This window comes from Odontesthes bonariensis, chromosome 23 (genome assembly GCF_027942865.1).
Source record: "Odontesthes bonariensis isolate fOdoBon6 chromosome 23, fOdoBon6.hap1, whole genome shotgun sequence".
Taxonomy (NCBI): Eukaryota; Metazoa; Chordata; class Actinopteri; order Atheriniformes; family Atherinopsidae; genus Odontesthes; species Odontesthes bonariensis.
The window spans coordinates 8373925-8394104 of NC_134528.1; the positions used below are offsets into that span (position 1 = coordinate 8373925).

General features: G+C 41.6%; 2 protein-coding genes across 3 annotated transcripts; both read left to right on the top strand.

Moving 5' to 3' along the window:
* The first annotated feature begins 521 nt into the window (after window positions 1-521).
* Window positions 522-1528, top strand: LOC142373895 (interferon a3-like). The gene is made up of 5 exons (XM_075457360.1): window positions 522-653; window positions 746-838; window positions 960-1109; window positions 1245-1328; window positions 1430-1528. Exons 1-5 carry the CDS (start codon window positions 522-524, stop codon window positions 1526-1528), a joined length of 558 nt encoding a protein of 185 aa, XP_075313475.1.
* Window positions 1529-4153: 2625 nt separating this feature from the next.
* plekhm1 (pleckstrin homology domain containing, family M (with RUN domain) member 1) lies at window positions 4154-19539 on the top strand. 2 transcript variants are annotated; one of them, XM_075457478.1, is made up of 12 exons: window positions 4154-4207; window positions 6307-6396; window positions 9064-9305; window positions 9429-10100; window positions 10688-11219; window positions 12087-12234; window positions 13895-14878; window positions 15665-15810; window positions 16841-17034; window positions 17153-17216; window positions 17299-17456; window positions 18153-19539. In XM_075457478.1, the coding sequence occupies exons 2-12, from the start codon at window positions 6343-6345 to the stop codon at window positions 18259-18261; spliced, it is 3303 nt and encodes a 1100-aa protein (XP_075313593.1). In that variant the 5' UTR covers window positions 4154-4207; window positions 6307-6342; the 3' UTR covers window positions 18262-19539. The 2 variants fall into 2 exon arrangements, with proteins under 2 accessions (XP_075313593.1, XP_075313592.1); XM_075457477.1 differs by lacking the exon at window positions 4154-4207 and adding an exon at window positions 5355-5549.
* Window positions 19540-20180: the final 641 nt, after the last annotated feature.

The window sequence follows — 20180 nt, forward strand, 5'->3', positions numbered from 1 at the left end:
GGACTTGACTATTTTACGCTGACCTATAAATCATTCGAGCTTAAGAAAAGCACTTCAAAGGATGAACTTTTTTTTTTGTCCACAAATAACATAAAACTTAGCAAAGAACTACGTTTTCCTGGTAATATGTAAAGAATTGAGATTAAACACTCATCACGCAGTATATGATTTTGTTTTGTGCAACAAATGTTTATGAGTTTATGGTATGTGTTTATTGTTTTATAGTATTTCATTCGGGTTTTTTCTTCTTATCAGGACTACTTTTGTAAACGTCACAAATTCGTGTTGTAATCTTGTACATATACATGCATTTACCCTCTTTCATGAATGGTCTTTTATTAGTTTACGCATTGTTTGAATCCGAAATATGGCTTTTCACCTGAGCGCGGTGAGCCGCATTGACGTTCGGTTAGGGAAAATGAAATATGTGCGCTCTGCTTTAAAAGAGCCTCTGCAGGTCTGCTCCAACACAACACCATCCGAGCTGACTTCCTACTAAGACGATTTGAAGGAATTTGAAAATGCTCAGCAGGATCTTCTTCGCTTGCCTGTTCCTCGGTCTGTACAGCTCAGGCTCCTCTCTGAGCTGCAGATGGATTGATCATAAGTTCAGACAGTTCAGTGATCAGTCGTTGGATCTAATGGAAATGATGGTAAGTGTCCCGATCTGCTGTTTCAATGACTATTTCATCCTTTTTTTCTGTTTGTGTTAGTTAACTTCATCACATGATGTGTGTGTGTGCAGGTTAATAATTCCACTAACAGCACTGGGGATGCTGAGGAGGAGAACACCGTGGCCTTCCCTCTTCATCTCTACAGCCAGGCCTCCAAAGCATCCGTGAGTCATCCTCACCTGCTGTTTCCTGTGACTGCAAATGCAAAACATAAGAAATCATGACAAAGCAGTATGAACATATTCCTGTACTAATCTGTTACTGCTCTTCTTCTTCTTTTTGCAGGCTGAGGATAAAGTTGCTTTGGCAGTTCAGGCTCTGAAGGAGGTGTGTGCCCTGTTTGATGAGGATTACAGCTCTTCCTCGTGGGAGGAGAGCACAGTGGAGAACTTTCTCAATGTTGTGAACAAACAGGCGGATGAACTTCTCTCCTGTGTAAGTTCACTTTCAGTCACTCCTCTGAGCTGAGAGGTCGATCACATTCAATATAACATAACTCCTGGCAAATGTAAACAGATTACATGAGAAATGATTGTTTTTAAATGACTTCCAATCTTGTAATTGATTCAGATTGGGAGCCACGGCCACAAGAAGAAGAACACAAAGCTGCACATGCACTTCAAGAGACTGTCAAACCACATCCTGAAGAAAATGGTAAGTCTCCATTAGTTTAACTAATTCTCCTGTTATAGATGTGGTGTTTTAGGTTAAGAGCATATTGTGATAATAATGATTGAACATTGTTGTGTCTGCAGGGTCACAGTGCTGAAGCCTGGGAGCTGATCAGAGAGGAAATCACAGCCCATCTGATGGAAATAGACCAGCTGGTTGCATCTTTACTGACTGCCAACTAAACTCTGTCTGTTATCTGTCCGTCACATGAAGGATGAGTTAGTTCATGCACCTGCATATTTATTTATCTATATATTTATTTGCTTCTGTATTTATCTATTTATTTATTTGTTTCTTTTTTTATCTATCTCTTTCAGTTATCTGTCCGTCACATGAAGTTAGTCTTTTAGACGGCTCTGCTAATTTATATACAGTATTTTTTATCTATTTATTTATTGAGTGACTATTTATTTGTCTGTTTTATTTATTTATTTTCTAAATTTGTATGAAGAAAACCGGAATATTTTTCCTCTGTCTCCGCTGTATCAGCCAATAAAAATGACACCTCTTACAGCCATCAGAAATTGTTTTTTTTTGTTTTTATTCCATATACATGAACTGAAGGGTGGAATTAACATTTTGTAATGGATCAGGTCAAAAACACGCAGAACAGATTTCTATTCAATTATTTCTCATGGTTTACTGAAAATATCACCAACAGTGAAGTGCACACACCAATCTGCAGGATCAGAATTAAAAACATCAATCTAACTCTCTATATATAACTCTGTCTGTTATCTGTCTATCACATGAAGGATGAGTTAGTCTATTTGTCTATTAATTTATTTCTATTTATATACCTATCTATCTATTTATTTATCTATTTATTTATTTATTTATCATGTTGTTCTTCAATGTGTGAATTTATTCTTAAATCTGCATTATGAAAATATGCTTTTTATTATATTTATCATGTTGATTAAAGATGATATCTCTTATCAGAAATATCTTTCTTGTTTTTATCCGTGTTACATAAACTAAGGCGAAGACTTTCTTTTGATTCGGTAAAATCAAACAACAAACATGTCGACCTTAATTCAGCCCAGGTTTCTGTAATGAACTCAATAATGATAAAACTCTGTAATTAACTCCACATGGCACCTTTCAAACACAAGTGTAACCGAGATAGCTTAACAGAGGAAAAGCAAAGACTCAAACATCAACAGCCAGGGCAAAAGATTAACGTTTTAAAAAGAAAAAGTAAAGAAAAAATTAAAACAATGTAATTTTGGATCAACTAAAAGATCTTCAGGGAATTGATTGGACATGCAGCCACTGTGGTGGTCCAGCTTACATGTAACAAACACGAGCCAGTTTTACAGCATCAGTTTGGGAGACGATTCTCTTGATTTTGGTGGTGTTTCACAGATGAAAGGAAGCCTCTCCAGAGACTTGTTTAATGAGAGAAATAAAAGACAAATCCTGGTCAACAATGACTCCAAGGTTCCTGACAGTAGAACACGAGTACCGATAAAGTTCTAGAGAGAGTGAGTTTCCACGGTTTTTGAGACCAAAAGCAACGGTTTCCGATTTTCTGGATTCAAAGTGGAGAGGTATAGTTCATCGAGTCTTTCTGTGTCAAAGACAAGCCTGTGGCTATAAAACCGCTCAGTTTCAAGGATTTCATTGATAAATAGAGCCGGGTGTGAACATCTGAAATCATTCTTCAGAGTCTACTGAACAGTCAACACTGAAGGAGAATAAAACACATGCATTCACACAAGATTTCCTGGGTTAATTGTTACACCACTAGCTTTTCTGAACATTTTGACCCAAAAAGTTTGGTGGGATTCACTAAATATTTTGAGTGAGTTTCTACCTTTTATGGAAAAGCAACATAGCTTTTATGCTATTATATCATTATACTTTTAAAAAACGTGTGTGTGTGTTTATGTTACAAGATGAGGGTGACTTACCGATGCCTTGGGCCCCTGGATGTGCAGATGAAGAGGGAGACCCACACTTTTCTCCTCTGTAGCATCCCCAGTGCTTTGTGGAATAACTAACCCTACATCACACACTCCATCTAGAAGTCGGAGAGGAGCCTGAACTGTGCTGACTGAGAAAAAAATCAAGCAAAAAAAAAAAAAAAAAAAAGCCTTTGTGTAAAGTAAGGTTGGATGTGTCCTGGTATGCCTTTGGAGCAGGTCTGCAGTGGTTCTTTTGAAGCAAAGCGCACACACATATCATTTTCTTCACACACACCTGGAAGGACACAAAGACCATGAACTGCGGCTTTCATACACCAACAAATATGCAGCCTATAGCCTTAGATGAACTAATGCATTTGAAATAATGCCCTCAATAAGGATTGGTGCCACAGTGGGACAATGTTGCATGTAATGTGATAATAAAGCCCGAAGTGGGTTTGGAAAGGCAACAAAAGAAAACAACGTGGAATACACCTGGCCATGAAATTATGTAATTTATTATTCACTATGTGCTATATAGAAAAGTCTTGGAGTAATATGGAAACGTGAATGCAATACCCTTCAAAGGAATAAAATGTGTTGTCCTCAGTTACAATGTTTTCTAAGGGTTCAGTTTGGGTTATTTTAAGACATTTAAATCTGTTTAGAGCCTCACCTTCCTTTAAGTCTGCCTTCTGTATACAAATACTGTTTTAAAAGAAAGGATCTATTAATTTCTATTTACTGTATACTGTGAGCAGGTATTCAATGATAAATCATCTATCATTAAAATGTCTGCGCCTATGAATGCAGTGTCCACATAACATGCTGGAAGGGAAAATGAAAGAGACAACAGCCTGCGTGAGTGACGTGACAATGGCAGGCACACCCTCGTGCACTTTCAACCTGGAATATGAAAGTAACCGCACGCAGTCTGGAAACAATGAGCAGGTTTGGACGATTGCTTTCCTTGGTTTTTACTTTATCTACTTATATTATTGCAACTTGTATTGTTTGTCTGTATTTGAGGGTGATATGTTTAATGGCACAAAGCTCAGACAGAAATTAAATCAAGCTTCAGGTTTATCTTGGGTTCAAATGTCCTTGGTGGATATCGAGCCAACGTTCTTTGTGATGATGTGTTTGTTTATTCGCTTATCCGTTGATATTATTCTCGTTTTACTCTACCGCTGTGAAGCACACTGCACATCACCTGCAGTTTACATGGGAAGACTTTAATGTCCAAGAAAAAGAGAGTCCAAGTTTCGCAAAAACAAACTTCAGACTTAAAGGCTTACACAAGGTGAGTCATAAAAGTTGGAAAGAAAGAAAGAAAGAAAGGCACTTTGGCGCCCCTGTTTGCACCAAGTGAGTGTGTGTGCAAGACATTATACGTAAATCAGTGTATTCCAAGGCTATGGTTGCATAAAAACGGACAGCCTTCCCCTTCCCCCCCATTTCCCCCAAGTCCTCGACCTTTGAGATGAACAAGCAAACAAGTAAACAAACAAATGAACAATAGGTTATTCTGATTTATAATTAGAAAGAATTAACGGAATTTGTTATTGCTGGGGTAATTTAGAAGTTGGAGAGAGTGTGATTGAATTCTTTTCGCGCTGTGTTGTCAATCTGTCAGTGGAAGACACGAAGTCCTCACGTCAGCAGATGAAGAAACAACAACACGGCTCAATAGAGGTGCTGCATCCACTGTTGCTCGTATATATAACTGTCACTTCCAACTTCCACTACGGCGCCGCTGTTTCTGCTCTGGTAAATGGTGTTAATTCAGGTAGTATCGACACAAATATACTGCTTTCATGTCAAAGTATATGTATGAAAGATGGGGCCAGTGATTGTTCCTCTTTAATCAGATATAAAGCTCAAATAACGCTGCTCACACTAGTATTTTCTGTGTGTTACAAATTGAGAAAAGGTACAGAGCAGCTTGTGCTATGAGAATATAAGTGAAATGGCAGCAAATGAGCAGAGCAAGCATGAAACTGACAAATATGTTTATTGTCCGTAAATTGTCGGGAGATGTCACTTTTACTATATTTAAGTTGGAACTTGAATGCATCATGTGTCTTTATGACTTCCCGTGATGCACCAGTCTTCAGTTGGACTCGCTTGTTGTTGCTAATTTTGTGTTATTTGGATGTTTTGGGGGGTTCTTGATGCAGAAGCAATGGAGAGCGACTGTACGGACTGACTTATATTAACTGAATTTACACAAATTCACTGACAACACTTGCTTTATTTTGGACGTTAAAGACAGGTTAGCTAGCCTGTTTCGGTAAGTATGCTAACTATGTGATAAACTAACAGAGTGCAGGTTAGCTGATAATGCCACATTAAGGCTTTAAGTAATCGCGTGCATCTTGTTCTGATCCTCTAAGATACATGTTATGTAAGTCGTGGGGTTTTCACAGCCTATTTTTGTTTTCTGTGTGTAATATCACCATGAATGTGTTGTCTCTGATCGGGATCAATGCACACACTCGTACCCAAGACAGAAGATGACATCTAAACTGGCAATTTAATAACATGTACATTAGTTGTAGAGACGAGAAATGATTTTAGACAAACTGTGAGTGGTTGTGAATTAAACTTGGAAGATGCAAAGAGTGTGCCACTGTAGGCTAACATTTAGTTAAGCCTATAGTTGGCTATAGTTTGGCGTTAGCGGTATTAAAAGTTGTTCTATCTATGTGTGATGATTAGTGGAAAACCTGTAGTTTAACTCCTGATTTGCTCTGACAGAGCTTGTTTTTTTATGGGGAAGTTGATTCTGAACCATTTGTAGCTACTTCCTCGCAGACACCCTCTTTAATCAGTGCCTCACATGACTCATTTGCTAAGTGGTTACTCACAGAAACCATGAAAAAGCAAATATCTCACAGTGGAGAGTCTCGTGATGAGGAAAGATATAAGGCTTTGTTGGTTACCTGAAGTGAAGAAGCTGCAAATGCCATTTGTGAAGTGGAACAGATGAAACCAGGGCTGTTTATTTCTTTTCCTAACCCAAGAGTAATTCTTTGTGTGTTTGTCAGCGTGCAATGTGGGAGTAAACCTTCCCAAGAGGTGCCATGCTTGCCACACAGAATCCAGACACGCCACCAGAGACTAGAGATTTCAAACAGGTAAGACGCACAATCTTATTAACATCAACTTCACTTCTGCCTTGTTGTTTACGGTCTTATTGCAGATATGATTGCAGAGCAACAGCAGCGAAGTAACAAGCATGAAAGAATATAAGCAGATGTTAGGTTGTTAATAATCCTGTAAATACACTTGTGCAACTTTTTTCCACTACTGGCTCTTTGTAGCTCGATTTCCGTTCAATGCGAAGCCAAACTGAGGCAGTCTTTTGAAAAGCAGCCAAAAAGAATGCTTCCATGAAGCGACCTGAAACGACTAAAGAGTCTGCGTGGTGTCGTAAGAGCGCAGCGGTAAAGGTAACAGTGCAAGTGATGGCATTTCAGTAGTAGAAGTGGTTGTTTCTAACTGCAAACAAACCTCAAAGAGGAAAGAACAAGGACTGTGGTGGATATCTAGAGAAAGAGAGGGATCTTCTCGAGGATGTGCTGTATTTTCTGGGTATATCTGGCCGGTCAGTCATGCGAGTTCCTTGTTTGACGGCTTGGATTGGATTGTGAACAGCAGGCCATACACAATTTGCAAAGTTGTCTGTATTTACCCTCGTGTGGATCTTAGGAGGAAATGGATGTTCCCTCTTCACATGCCTTTTCACAAACCCGGTTTATTTAGCTGTCACATGATCTTGTGAAGCAAGGCTATAAGTAAGACAGGGCAAAATATGTCAGTATAACCACAAACTGTTTTACACACAGGTGAAATCCTGTGCTGGGTGCTTTGCTTTCAAAGCTTTCCTTTTGAGGGTTTATACTCAACCTCTCATTTTCTCTTATTTGAAGGAGTTCCATTCACAACCTTTTGACAGCTGGGGCCATTTACTCTCCACGTTTGTACCCTATTCGCATCTAAGCTCACATTGCCACACGTTTCCCCACAGCCTGGCGTTCCAGAAGCGTTCTTCTGTTGTGTCACGTTGGTTGTTAAGTGGCTTGTTACCTGTTGCGACACGTCCTGGTGATAGTTACACATTGTCACTATAGTTACACGCTATCAGGTGTCATTTAAAATAAGATACACCTAAGCTGTTTGGTTTCTTGTAGTTTAATGACTTTTTAAATGCAAATCAAACCTGGAGTGGATGATATTATGTTTAATTGATATAGCACCTTTAACACTGTTTCAAAGTGCTTTCTAGAGGGAAATTGAAATAAAGTGGTGGTGTAATTAGAAAAATAAACATGATGCAGGTATGCTTATGCATGCCTGTGTGCATTACATAAGTAAGTGCTTACACATAAATGCACACGTATACATACTCATGCACGTACAGAAATAACATCGCAGCTAAATAACAGAACAGGAGAATTGAAACCTAAAAGATACCCGGCAGCGATAGAGTGAAAGCACATTTCAAGTAGTGAAATAGAAGTATGTGACATACTGGTTAAATAATCATTGATGTATAAGTTTAGGTTGACTGGCTGATACATCAGTGTCACCACAAAGGACAGATAAGAGGAATCCATCATCTTTATCCTTATCTTATTTTCAGTGAACTGCACACATACTATAATTTAAGTTACATTCACATAAACAGTGGTCTGAGTTAACAATTCAGAGTTACTCATGAATGTATTGGATGGCAGCAGCTCTTCTTTTGGGCAGTATAGAGTTTTTTCCGCTCCACGCTTGTTTTCTGCCATCAAAATGCTGCAGTTCCATCGGTGCATCAGTCCACGTCTAGTTTGTGCTTTGATAGTGTTTCACGTTTAAAAGCTGCAAACGTAAATTTTGCTCATGACTGTTAAGGGGCGGTATAAGAAAAACATGTTGTTTATTTCTATGCAACATGTCTGTTAGAAACTTGTGACTGTTATGTCATGAATAATGATGGGATCTTTGTGTTAATTCCCCACCGTCTCACACGCGTGTGACATTTAAATCAAGATAACTAATCAGCAGGTTTAATCGTTCGGAAAAAGGCAAAGATGTACTGTTTCTAAAATGGCTCACACAGTTTATGGGGCTGAAATGTTGCATTGAAATAAACAACATGTATAACATGATGATGATTGGTGCTTTTAGTTCTAAGTTTTAGTAACTATTTTTCTTTAAAACATGTGTAAAATGTCGTTAAATGGTTGCAGTTTGGAGCCCTGTAGTTTTGTGTTTGCATGCGTATCACTGGACTTGCACTAAAATTACAATATGAATGAATGCTGCTGACTTGTTGCATGAGTGTGTGATTGGGAGCTGGGAGGACTAACAAGTAGCAGGTTCTTTAGATGTTTTATTTGTTTTTAAGCTGTCTTGCCATGTCAAGCAGAGTTAAAAATGGTTTCTTCAGTGCTCATTATCGAGACCAAAGTCCAAAGTTTTGCAACGTTTTTTTTTTTATTCCTGTAAGCTGTTGCTTAATGTAGCTTTGCTTGTTACTTGTTTATGTTCTCTTTCTTTCCATATCAGCTGACAGTGGGAGGCATGTGACAGTAGCTATGTTTCATAAGAGTGTGGTCCTTTACCCTACCAAATCTATTTCTCATCACACCGGGGACATGAAAATATGTCTTTCTGTTTGCTGACATCCTGTTTGCTGATTTAAAAATATATATATATATAAAATTTTAATTATTTTTTTTGTTGATCTCACTCTAAACCAAAACAATAATAAAGCTGATGTTTCTTTCCCTCTTCCACACATTGTCATGTAGATCAAAGAGAAGTTGGCCCAGTCACTCAAGGGCCTGCAGAAACGATATGTGACGTCCGACGCTGGGGTCACCAGTGAAGATGGGGATGCTAACCTCCTCTGCTGTGCCCTGGAGGCCGTCTTCATCCATGGGATCAAGAGCAAGTACATCCGGTCTGAAGCTGGAGGTCGGAACAGAAAGACGGACCGGGGATCCCTCCCTCAGCCTTTTTTCTGGAGCCTCCTCAAGTCTGTCACCCACCGGTAAGTTGAAACAGACAATAGGTCTTATTTAGAGCTGAGCTGTGCGGTTACAATTTGCTGCACTTTGCTGCCATGTTTTATGGCTAACTGATCATCTCTGGGTAACAACGTTGCAACCCACAGTGACGTGATCACAGAGCTGGAGAAGATCAGCTTCGTGGGCACGGATGTGGGCCGCTGCCGAGCATGGCTGCGACTGGCACTCAACCACGGCCTTCTGGAGTGCTACCTTGCATCGCTGTTCCGTGAAGACTCCAAGCTGCGGGCCTACTATCAGCCCACCGCCTTGCTCCTGAATGGAGAGGAGCGAGAAGTTCTGCTCAGCTACCTCCAGGGCCTGGCCTCGCTCACATTCAGCCTGTCTTACAAGTCGGCTGTCCTCAACGAATGGACCACCACGCCTCTGGCTCTAGCTGGACTCTGCCCCCTCTCCCAGGCAGACGCACTTGACCTGCCACTCAATGGTGGAGACCTTCCCACCTCCAAGTCCACACGTAAGGAATCGTGGGATACCGTGTCCCAGTCGTCGGGCTCGTCGGACGCATTGGATATGCAGAGAGGATGCCCAGTGTTGCTGAGCAGGGGGTCGGGTGTGTTACAAGGAGGAAGGACCGCTCTTCACTCATCTAATTTAAGCCTGGACACCACCGGTTCCTCACAGCTCTCCTCCAGCTTGAGCTCCGACAGCCTCCTGCAGGGGCAGGACCCCCGCAGCCCGGCAGGAGAACAGTGGTCGTCAGGTGACCTGGACACCCCCATCAGCGTTAACACCAGCACCAGGAGGCCGCAGAAAGAGTACGTTTGTGCTTTATCTTTGTTTGGGCTTATGTTGGAGCATGAGATAAAAAGCAATTTGACAGAGAAGGTTGTTGATTTTCTGTGTTTTTTTTGTTTTGTTTGTTTTTTTTGTCAACAAAACACCAAACCAAAAGAGAAGATATTGCACTAAAAACCATAGTTTTGTTTATTCAAAGCTTTGTGTGCACCTTATTCCTCTGGGCTCCGCTTCAGTGAGCCACAGTGTTCCACTGGGGATGCTGATGTGATTACTTTAATGAAAACACACTGTACCTGCAGGAAGAAATTCACAGGAGGGGAGGGGGGGGCAGCGTGTATTAACCATTAACCCATCAAGACATAAATTACTCTTACTATTCGAGATTTAAAGATCTTTGCCTTTTTTTTTTTTTTTAATATGATCGTCTTGGACCGAATGTTAAGCAAGTCTTACAGTGCAGTGATGTCAAGAAAAGAAAAAGTGCTCATTTCACACCAGGAGTAAAAAGAAAGGATGGAAACGTCACACATGGTGTTATTGTTTCATTCAAATTTGTTGAACTTGACAGAAAAAACTTACTGTAACACATTTGTCCTCTCTATAGTGTGCTCGGTGACTTCCGGGAGAGTGGACACTGCAGTCAGGACTCCATGCGTGAAGACTCATTCGTCTCCAGCACGGGAGCAGATCAGTTCTCGGAGAATGCCACTTTTAGTGGCTCAGACAGTGAGACCCAAGGCCCCGCTATGGCATCCCAAGACCCCGTGGACCAAATTCCAAATTCTGATTCGGATCTCCCACCATCATCCCTCGAGCTGCCCTCATGTGATGAGCAACCTGATAACCTGCCCCCCCCTGAAATCTCCAATACTGCCTCTTCTGAATTACAGTCAGAAACAGCCATTCTCTCCCCAGTCCGTGAGCCCGTGGAGCCCGTGGAGCCCGTGGAGCCCGTGGAGCCCGTGGAACCCGTGGGGGGAGCACATGTGACTGCTGTTGAGGAGAGCAGTGAGCCTGAGCAGGACATTAAGCAAACAGACAAGTCAGAAGAAAACAACCTAAAATCACAAGTGCACAAAGTTCCACAGCGTTCTGCTAGCATCCTCAGCAAGAGATCGTCCTCAGATTCACTCTCAGTAAGTACACTGTGTTTGCAGACAAATAGCTCTTGGTTGACAATGATGCAAACTTTACAAGGTCTCTGTTCATGAAGTCGCATGATGTGAATTAAGTCTTTGTCTTACACACTCTGATCGGTTCGTAAAAGCTGTGGCTCCTGATTACAACTTGGGGAGAAATACTGTGGAGTTTATGGATGGGGAAACAGCTTTCTGGGTATTCCCATTGAGGAAATGACAAATAGGATGTTTGACACTAAATCCTTGGAACTAATTTGTCATGGTGGCAAATCAACACAAGCTTCTCTATAATTCTTGGAAAAGTCTTGGCTGTGCATGAGGAGATCATGAGTAGTTAAATCAGTCCAACTGTGTCCCTGCTGCTGTAAGGCTCATGATGGCCTTTCAGAATACCATCGCAGGCAGATCAGAAATGAATCTGCTCATGTGGCTGAATGTTGTGAATGAAATAAAACGGATAAAAGTTGCTCTTCTTCACTGTAACTACCTGCTGTAAGATTCAAGTCCCGCTTCTTGCGTTAACGTGTGATTTTCGAACAGGAACAGCTGCGGGATATGTTGTAACCTTTCCCCCCAACCCGCACTGTTGTTGTCCATTCTGTTAACGTCAGTTCAGATACACAAATATGTGCTTGTGTTTGTCACAGCTTTTTAAGAAACTAACCCAAAGACTCATGATTTCACAGGAACAAATTTCACAAACTGCGGTCTGCTCGCCGAACAATGTCAGCTCTGTTGTGTTTTCTGTTTGGGATCTTTCTGAAGTAAAGGTGATCTTAAAGCAGTGTTTGTTTGTACAGTATATGAATTAAAAGACGGTTCTGTTACGGCGCTTTATGAAACAACTCTCGTCACTTTTTGCAGCACTCGCATTCTTGGATTTCTGAGGACGACATCTACAAGCCTCGTCTGGAAGAACTGCCCGACAATGATGACGTGTGTCCTCTTCCCCCCGCAGCTGAGCTCAGTGTCTCGCAGTCACCTCCCAGTGTGGTCCATCGCAGACAAATAGGTATTCCACACAATCCCTTCATTTTAGACATTAATTTCTCTTACAGCAATCATTTTACATGTTCACACGCCCACATGAACAGGACAGGCATCGTTTTAACTAAGCTAAATAATTAATTATTAAATAACTTTAACTTAACTACATTTCAGTGTCATGTTTACAAAATTGATCACGTTTTGCTGTATTTTTTTTCAGGCTCATTGCATTTGCCAAGCAACAGAAACTAATGAGTAAGGAATAAGAAAAATAAATGAGAAAAGCCAAATGGATAATTTGGAGAATATGTTAAATTTACACTGTATGCGAGGTTCAAAGGGAAGAAACAAACAGAAAAGGTTGGCAAAAGCCAGTTAAAGGTGGGGTAGAGGTTCTTTTTCTGGAGCATTTTTTTTTACATATTGCTTGAAATACTCTTCACACCCCCATTGCAACCAATTAATTAAAAGTTTTGAACAAAAATGAAAAGTTTTAGTGGCCTCTAGAACGAACAATCCAGGAAAAACAGTATCCAATCATACTGAATGGACTGTTAACAATGATTGGATTCTGATGCCGTCTATCAAACTGCAATCTGCCCCCCCCCCCCCCCCCCGTGCGCGTACCCTGCTCCGTGAACGAATTATGCGTCCAGAAGCTTGGCAGGAAGCTAAACTAGAGCCAGCTTGGCTAGCACCTAGCATTATTAAACGTATAGTTAGCATAAACTAAATACTAAATACTAAATACGGCAACGATCGATGCTTGCTGTCAGAACAGCGCTCGTGCACCTTCGTGCTCGTGAACAAGCATTGCACGTTCATGTACTCTAGAGGCGTGGCTTCGGGGGGAAAGTGAAGAAAAGGGTTGGGACTTTTGACCTGTGTATTTTCAAAATGCAGCTTCGCTGGACTCAAAATCCAGGATCTCCTACCCTACCTTTAAGTGACAAGAAAATACTACAACCGTTTCAATCAGTTGTCTCAGTTGTGACTTTGCTGTTTTAACACACAGAAACACAAATAAAGTGATAGGTCGAGGCGGTAATAAGCAAGCAGCTGTGTGATCCTGGAAGGTAAAAATTAGTGTTTTTGTCAGTGGAGTCACCATCTCTGCCGCCATCTCCACTCCTCAGCTGATGGACTCGTCTGTGCTCCTCCAAACTGGAGGGTGCAGAAAACTTTTTCTTCAAGGTATTAAACCTGACTGGATAGGAAGCTCAAACGACCCTACTTAAAAAAAAAACAACCTTGAATTGTATTTGCTCTTGGTCTTCCGTAGAAGGTTTTTGTTAGAAAAAGGCACGAGACGAGGGGGATTATTCACACGAGTCTCTCACATGTTCAGTTGGAAACAGTGAAAGTTTGAAATGAGCTTAAAAGAGAGATTCCATCTATCCATTTTCTACAATTCTGTTTAAAATAACTTTTATTATGTTTTTATGGTAAAGAAACATGGCTATGGGTCCTTTGTTATGATGTTTAAAGAGCCAGCAGAGCCAACAGCAGCTACCGTGTAATTTTTAGTAATCTTGAATTAAACGCGTAGCCGATGTGAATCCTCTTCTGTGGTTTCTTGATTCTCTAAAAATTGGTTCAGTTAATGAGAGATCATGTGAAACGATCTGTGCCTGACTCCTCTGTTGAACCTTTTTGTTATGTTTGTCCGTCTTTGTGTCTGTCAGGGCTGTCCAACCCCTTCCGAGGCTTGCTGAAGCTTGGCCACCTGGAGCGGCGAGGCGCGATGGGATTGTGGCGCGACTACTACTGCGAGCTTTCACCCTTCGAGTTCCGCCTGTACCTGAATGCAGAGGAGAGGACGTGTTCCGACAACTGCTCCCTGTTGCGATGTGAAGATGCCCGCATCAACTCACCGGAGGGCCGCTTCGAGCTGACCTTCCCCGGAAAGAGATTTTACCTCCGAGCAGCCAATCACGATGAAGCCGAGGACTGGGTGGACCGAATTGTTGAGGCCGTCAACAAATGCCGACCGGCGTCGTATGACGATCAGTGGGAGGTGCTGCGGCCACTCGGTGAGAATGGCGTGGATGAGCGCACGGTTTCATCTCCATCCTCTGCCCCTTCCAGCCCTGAGCGACGCTCATCTTCCTCTGATACGGACACCAGCAGAGGACAAGCGGCAACTCCTCCTCTGCAAGAATTCAACTGGACTTGGACTGGTGATTTAGAAACGGATGCTCTCAAAGAAGCCGTTTTGTACTTCTCTAAAGATCCCGAGGCCCGTACGTGGGCACCTCTGGTCTTCTCCCTCTCCTTGGAGGCGTTGAAAGGCTTTCAGGTACAAAAGGGAAGGAAATTATTGCGGCTAACCCACCCCATTGAGGAAATCCGGGACGTGGTTCCTGATGTCGCTCTGGGAGGACCGGACTTTTTCAAACTCCTGACTGTCAAGGAGACGCTAAGACTCAGGGCAGAGAACCAAGAGGAGGCTCGCACTTGGAGGACTTTGATCCGTGGAGCTCTGGACTCGTACCTGGAAAGCGAGGATGGACTTTCGGAGGAGCCGGCTTCAATTTCGAGTTCTGGGCTGACTGGAAATCTGCACCGACTGGTGCAGCACAGACTGAAAGAAGATGGAGCACTTCTAATTCATCTTTGCACAGTTCCATCAGAGAAGGGGCTGGACACTCAGAGCTTCAGATGTGCAGGTCTGTATGTAACTTTGCACGTTTCGCTTGCTGTAATTGTATCTGTTGTCCATTATATGAACTCTTTTCAATACACTGATGGAGACAAAATAGAATTCTGTGTCGGTATATTAAAGTTAACCTGAAGCTGAAATCACAGTCTCCAAAGCTTGTGTCCGTGGGCACATGAGTTTATTCTTAAACAGACAAGGAAGTGGAAGTCAAAAGGAACTTTTATGAATGTACAAAGGGCTCAAAATAGTGCAAGGAGTTTCTGGGTTGCACACACACTACTAAAGATTTGCTTTAAAGGAAACGTTTTTTCTGCCGTCTGAAGCATCGCCCCAAAGTTTAGAAGAACAAAGAAAGCTTGAAATCAAGAATGGCGTTTTGTAAAATATTATCTCTTTGGTCCATGCCAGAAAAAACGTCCAGAAAAAGCAGATTTTGGGGATTATGGCGTTCTAACCGAGCAGAGGAACATAAATGTTCTTTTACCTTTCAAACATGGAGCGACGCACATATCACATCAGTCTTTACAAGACACACAAAATATGAGCATTTTTAAGAAAGATACTGATAAACGAGTGGATAGGCAGTAACTTTCAGTAAAAGTGAAATGTTTGACCTCTCAAATGGTTTTTATTTCATCTTTCCATTTCCTTCGGAGGGTGAGAAATTAAAGGTTTTGATGGACAGCTTGGTAAACCCTCGTGTTTTAGAGGGAATTCTTAAAGTAAAGTCGAAGGTTAATAGTTCTGCGTTGATCTGAATCAGATTGAGATGTGTTAACTGTGTCACTCGCAGACTGTCCTCAGCAGATCGGTCCGTCCCGGGGCAGAGCCAGGTTATGTGAGTTCTCAGGCCAGCACTACTGTGACTCCTGCCACAAGGGTGACACCACCATCATCCCGTCACGCATGGTGCACAACTGGGATCTCACTCAACGAGAGGTACTGATCCCTTTTCACTGCACAACATGCTGCAAGCAGACTGTGGATTGTTTTTTGAGTGAACTAATCTGATGCACCACATTGTTACAGACACATCTGGGATTTCTTCTTGACCAACTGTTCAAAACAATTACTGAGCATGTGATTGGATGCATTTGTCTATCGCAATCTATCGCGAGCAAACTAGTCTGTGAAAAGGGCGTCGTCACACCTAGAACCAGCCATGTTGTATGCTTGGACGTAAACGCCATCTTGTGAGGACTGCTCTCTTATTACCTCAGTTTAAAACCAATGTTGCTCGCTTAGATTTTGTTTTGTTTGGCTAAAACAGTCAAATCTAGTAGAGAAGAAAAGATGGGAGGAGAAAGAAGAAAGAATGTGGACCTTACCGGGAGTTACTAAATCGCGCAAATGGGTTTTTATATTATTGAAACTCATTAAGAATGTGATTCTTCTTCTTTTTGTTTTTATTTACAGTGGAAAGATATGTTGAATATTTGGTTATGAGGATCAGAAATGGACTGAAGTATGATTTTAGAAGCTGATTATACAGTCTTAAAGTTAGAATTGAGGGTCTGTGTTGACAAACGCACCTCAGAGAAAGGGAAAATACAATATGGCGTCCAATCAAACGGACGCGTGACTCTACCGGATGCTGATGATCTGAACGGTTTATGTTTTGGCCACAAACATTTGCAGAATGAATTATCTCATGAATCTGCTCTTGTGAATCTTGCAACAATCTAGCTGCCTGGTGAAGTAAAGAAACCCCCCCCCCAAAAAAAACACACACACACACACACATGTATGTAAAACATCAGATCACCTCACCGTTTAACATGCTTAGGTTAGAAATGGTTCATTTTGTGAGTCAAATATTCGTGACCTTTCCATCTTCTAGAGTAACAGTGTGAAGCTGCCATTTGAGGCCATAAATCAGCTCGAACTCTTCAAGAAGGCCCAATTAGAATCACACTTCCTGAGGCTGTGTGCTGTCCTCATCAGAGTTCTTCTATTTGTGTTTGTTCAGGCGTCAAAGAGAGCCATGCGTCTGCTGGCAAAAGTAGAGCAGGAACCTCTGCTGAACCTGGAGATGTTGAACCCTGAGCTGGTGAAACATGCCGAGTCCATGGCTCAGGCCCACAGCCTGCGGCAGAGGCTGCGTCTGCTGGGTGACTACCTGCTCACCTGCCGCAGCGGAGCGGTCAAGAAACTCCAAGCCAGGTGTGTTCCTGTTTCATACGCTGTATCTGCAGGGACTCTTTTTGGACCGTTCTCCTTTTTTTTTTTTTTTTTTTTTTTTAAATGTTAATGCGTTACATTTCTCCTTATTTCTGTCTAGGATGGGCCAGCGATTGTACCTGCTGGAGTCGAGCCACCTGTACAGCGTCATGGACCTACGACAGGTATATCTCAGGCTTATTTATGCTGCACCAAACATCTGCCACCCTGAAACATCTAAATGTGTTTTGTTTTTATTTTTCATAGATAGCAGAGGGCCAATATGCACTCTTCCTGATCAAGCTGGTGCAGCATGCCTCTGACCACGTGTTGCACTGTGACCTGTGCACTCAGCGTGGCTTCATTTGCCAGATTTGCCATTCTGATGACATCCTTTTCCCCTTCCAGTTTGACAGCACCACCAGGTATGCTCACGAACCATCTCTCCTCTTGCTGCTCTAATGTTGTCTAATGTCTACTTGACGACAATTGTCACACTAACGGCTCTTATACACAAAACTGACGGCAGAACCGCCTGCAGCGTCTCCTCGTGTTTGCTGTATTGGGTAAAAAAAGAATCTTCAACTTCTTCAACTTACAACATGTGTGCACAAGAGGACGCAACTTTTATTGTGCAGAATAATCCAGGAAGGAAAAAAAACTCCGCTTCAAGAAGTCAAACCATGTCAAAATGGCTGAAAAAAAAAGCCCTGGTGAGGTCTGACGGAGCCAATAGTGTGTTACACGCCAAAAAGACGAGAGAGACTAGCGGTCACAGATGCTCCAGACGTTCCCAATGGGCGGTTGTGTGTTCGAATAAGTAGGAGTACCTCTGAGTAACTGCACATTTATGTTCTGTTAACAAGGTGAAAACCAGCATTATCTTGCTGGCATCTCCTGTTTCCATGTCAACAAAAGGGGACTTGGGGCACAAAAACAGTCGAGTCGACACCTAGATGTTACAGTCGGACAGTTTCAGTGCCTAAAACTGTTTATATGTGGTTGACGGATGCAAATGCGTAGACAGGTCTGCAGTTGTTAAAATACAGAGCCTCACCGAACATCTTGCGTCAGGACTTGTAAGTGCATTTTTATTAATTTTTTTAGTCTCTCTGAACCAGGTGTAAAGATTGCAAAGCTGTATTCCACTTGGCCTGCAACTCTGTCGGGGTTTCCTGTCCTCGCTGCCAGCGCATGAAGAAGTACCTGGAGAGGGATCTGCAGGACTGAGCGCTGCAGCCCATCACCAAGGTCGCCTCATTCAGGAAGCTGGACGACTGCTGATGGACAGAAAAGTAAAACAATGTCTTACACGTGAAGTCACCTCAAGTGCAATTAGGATTGCAATTGGCCTGCCCGAACAGACTTTTAGTGCTTCTGAAAGGAAGAGAATGGGCTAACAGCCTCAGTGCTACAGCAGCTAAACCGTCGCACTAATTTAGAGGCAAACACACTGACATAATGCAGCCAAATGTTACTGACGAGTGATCTTAATACCTCTGTGAATTCTCATTCAGCCACACCATCAACACAAGGACGCGATGGGGGTTTACGGCTGCTGCCAAGAATTGCATCCCAACACATTTTTACAGTTTTTTTTTTTTTTTTTTTTTTTTTTTCCGTCTTGTGTCAAATAGAATATTTTTAACCATCAAGTTTACCAGACGACGCTCTGCATTTGTGCGAGTTTGAACATTCAAAACAACGAACGCAGTTCATGAAATGTACTAATTACCAGGATTCATATTGTGCCTTCTCCTTGATTTGAGCTTTACACCATTTTCTCACGATGTATCACCGTTTTAGGGCCAAAATGCATTACATATCTATTTTAAATGATCAGTACCATAAAAATGAATTACACTGATGCTTTAGATGTTTGGATTTAGTGTAAATGTGAAATCTTTGTGGAATGTCTTTGTTTTTGAAGCCGACAAATGGGCTCTGAAATGCTGTACAGCAGTTTCAGAGGAAATTTAAAAGAATATTTGTTATGCTGCTTGTGTGTTGAGACACACTGAAATGATTCATAGATTTACAAATTACGAATAAACGTGTTTGCATTAAGATTTGGGGGTGAATTATTGGATTTCGGTGAATCTGAAATCAAGATATATTTTGCTTATTTGCACTTAGCTATGACTGTTAAATGGATATTTCAGCTAGAATGTAGCTGTTGTATCTCCTCCCACACGAAGTGGTCCCTAATCTAACAAACCATGATATTCTCTTGAAGGAATTTCTCAGTTTTATTTTCAGCTCTTGGATTGTTGATTTTAATGAGTTTGGTGAGCAGAATAATCAGAACATTTATGCTTCCTTGGAGCTGCCACGAACATTGATTGACAAATGTTTACTTGTCGAGATCATTTTGATACATATGCACAACATATCATGCAAGAGAACCATTCTGAATTCTGCAGTACTGTTATTCTGGGTTTGTATTTATTTCATCCTCTGTGTGATGTATAAATGGCCATACTGAAATAAATATCAGTGTGAGTTGGATTTTGTTCTTTTTTTAATTTCTTATTTAAGGGTCCAGGCTTGTTCTCACCATCGAACACGGACATTTTCACATGTGGAGATGAACCTGCCTTTAAAAGCAGCCCGTAGAGTCCGAGCTGCGTGCTGTAATCTGACAGGAGTGAGAGTCCAGCAGAGGGTAGTTCTAAAAGGAAAGTCAATGAAACCTACCGAGTAGAAAGGAAGTGAAACCAGGATTCACTTCTAAACCGTCAGCCGCTTTGATTGTTCACTCGTTCTCTTTCAGCAGCAGTGGATAAGAAAAATGCAGATAATTCAGTATTTCCATTTTATGCTCCATTATGACTTCCCTTGACTACATTTCAGAGGAATATATTGGACTTTCTTGTCTACCTTAACTTATCTGACAGCTTTAGTTACTTTTAAGATGAAGATTTTTTACAACTGATCACAAAAAGTTAGTGGTTAAACCAGAGATTTTCACTTTGGCCTCAGATTTCCTACAGAAATCTCTATACATTTTACCATTTTTATGAAAAACTACATCCACAGATGCAGGTTAAAGGTCCGTCCTGCAGAGAAGAAGCCATATGTGAACGTGATCCAGAAACACTGCCGTCTACTCTGGACCAAAGCTGATTTAAAATGGACTGAGACAAAGA

What these genes read in the sequence shown, in the direction of transcription:
- LOC142373895 (XM_075457360.1), top strand. Translation starts at nt 522, where the DNA reads ATGCTCAGCAGGATCTTCTTCGCTTGCCTGTTCCTCGGTCTGTACAGC. An exon ending in TGGATCTAATGGAAATGATG is followed by an intron (nt 654 to 745) that starts GTAAGTGTCCCG and finishes GTGTGTGTGCAG; the next exon opens with GTTAATAATTCCACTAACAG. An exon ending in CGGATGAACTTCTCTCCTGT is followed by an intron (nt 1,110 to 1,244) that starts GTAAGTTCACTT and finishes TAATTGATTCAG; the next exon opens with ATTGGGAGCCACGGCCACAA.
- plekhm1 (XM_075457478.1), top strand. Translation starts at nt 6,343, where the DNA reads ATGCTTGCCACACAGAATCCAGACACGCCACCAGAGACTAGAGATTTC. An exon ending in CTCAAGTCTGTCACCCACCG is followed by an intron (nt 9,306 to 9,428) that starts GTAAGTTGAAAC and finishes TGCAACCCACAG; the next exon opens with TGACGTGATCACAGAGCTGG. An exon ending in GTCAAGAAACTCCAAGCCAG is followed by an intron (nt 17,035 to 17,152) that starts GTGTGTTCCTGT and finishes ATTTCTGTCTAG; the next exon opens with GATGGGCCAGCGATTGTACC.